Source organism: Pyrus communis, chromosome 7, assembly GCF_041283825.1.
Source record: "Pyrus communis isolate YQ-2024b chromosome 7, ASM4128382v1, whole genome shotgun sequence".
In the NCBI taxonomy this organism is placed as follows: domain Eukaryota; kingdom Viridiplantae; phylum Streptophyta; class Magnoliopsida; order Rosales; family Rosaceae; genus Pyrus; species Pyrus communis.
The window spans coordinates 20,466,542-20,467,951 of NC_142571.1; the positions used below are offsets into that span (position 1 = coordinate 20,466,542).

Consider the following 1,410-nt stretch of genomic DNA (forward strand, 5'->3'; position numbering starts at 1 on the left):
GACAAAGTAAGTAACAACTAACAAGTGTGAGTGACACTCACATTACAAGCACTCGCATTACAAGGAGACGGTTCCAATATTGTACATGGAGAAACCACCATACACCGAAGATGACCCGAGCACCACCACCACCCTCCCAAAAGCTGACTCACAAGGCGGAGGCAGCCGCCACCCGGTGTACCGAGGCGTCCGGAAGCGGAGGTGGGGGAAATGGGTGTCCGAAATTAGGGAACCACGCAAAAAGTCACGCATTTGGCTAGGCTCTTTCCCTGTGCCGGAGATGGCTGCCAAGGCCTACGACGTTGCCGCCTACTGCCTCAAGGGCCGAAAAGCGCAACTGAACTTCCCCGAGGAAGTTGACCACTTGCCGAGGCCGTCCACGAGTACGGCTAGGGACATTCAGGCAGCAGCAACCCAAGCAGCACATACAATCATGAAGTCGTCACATATCACCAGAAAAAGTGACGAAGACGACAATGATCATCATCATCACGGCGGAATGGACGGTGGAGATGATTTCTGGGGAGAGATAGAGTTGCCTGAGCTGATGGATAATAGTGGGTGCTATTGGAATTCATGTGGCTGGAATATGACTTCGTTTTCAGGTGAAGCGGCGGCGGCGGCGCATGGCCAGAGGGAGAGGCTTGTCTCTGATTAAGAAGTGTTGGGTGTGGTTGGTATGGTCATCATATATGTGTACTAATTAATTAGTTAGGTAGATTAGGTTGTTTTTGTGTGTATCATTACTCCTATGTGCTTGTTTAGATCCTCAGGTTTCAAATAAAATCACATTTAAACTTGAGCATAATTCTATACAAAAAAAAATGAGCATAATCATCTCATAAATATATGAAATTCGTGATTTGTGTGCATGAGTAGCTATTAATTAATTAGTTGGTTAGAGGAGCTTCAACTTTCATTTCAACGAGTCAGAAAGCCTTTTCATCACAATCTCATGAAGAAATTATTAGTGATCTTTGATGCTTGGATTATATGACTTAATTCCTTAGTTTTCAACTCGTCAAATCGAATTGATTTTAGGAAGAAAAAAAATATATAGTTCTTCCCCAAAATTACTATCGCGTTTCGTGAAATGTTTGTGTGTATCTACAACACTGTAACATGGTGTTATTATTTCACATTATGATAGGGATCGACGATAGGGTTGAATGAAATAGTACCGTGTCGTCATGTTCCAAGTATATCAAAAGATCTCATGTTTCACATTGCTATGTAAATTTGGCCTTCTTTTTTTATTACAAACGATATTACTACTTTAAGCTACACTAAAGAAAGATAGAGATTTGAACTTGAGATGCGATGGATTAAAGAGAAATACCCTAACCATCAAACAATGCATTCTAATGTTCTTGTACCGTTAATTTCATGCATCCCCTATGCATTGCATTC

The 1,410-nt window shown here is 42.0% G+C and overlaps 1 protein-coding gene across 1 annotated transcript; it reads left to right on the forward strand.

The window, feature by feature from the left end:
- LOC137735417 (ethylene-responsive transcription factor ERF023) lies at positions 1-802 on the forward strand. Its single transcript, XM_068474839.2, has one exon. The coding sequence runs from the start codon at positions 86-88 to the stop codon at positions 656-658; it is 573 nt and encodes a 190-aa protein (XP_068330940.1). The 5' UTR covers positions 1-85; the 3' UTR covers positions 659-802.
- The last annotated feature ends 608 nt before the right edge of the window (positions 803-1,410 follow it).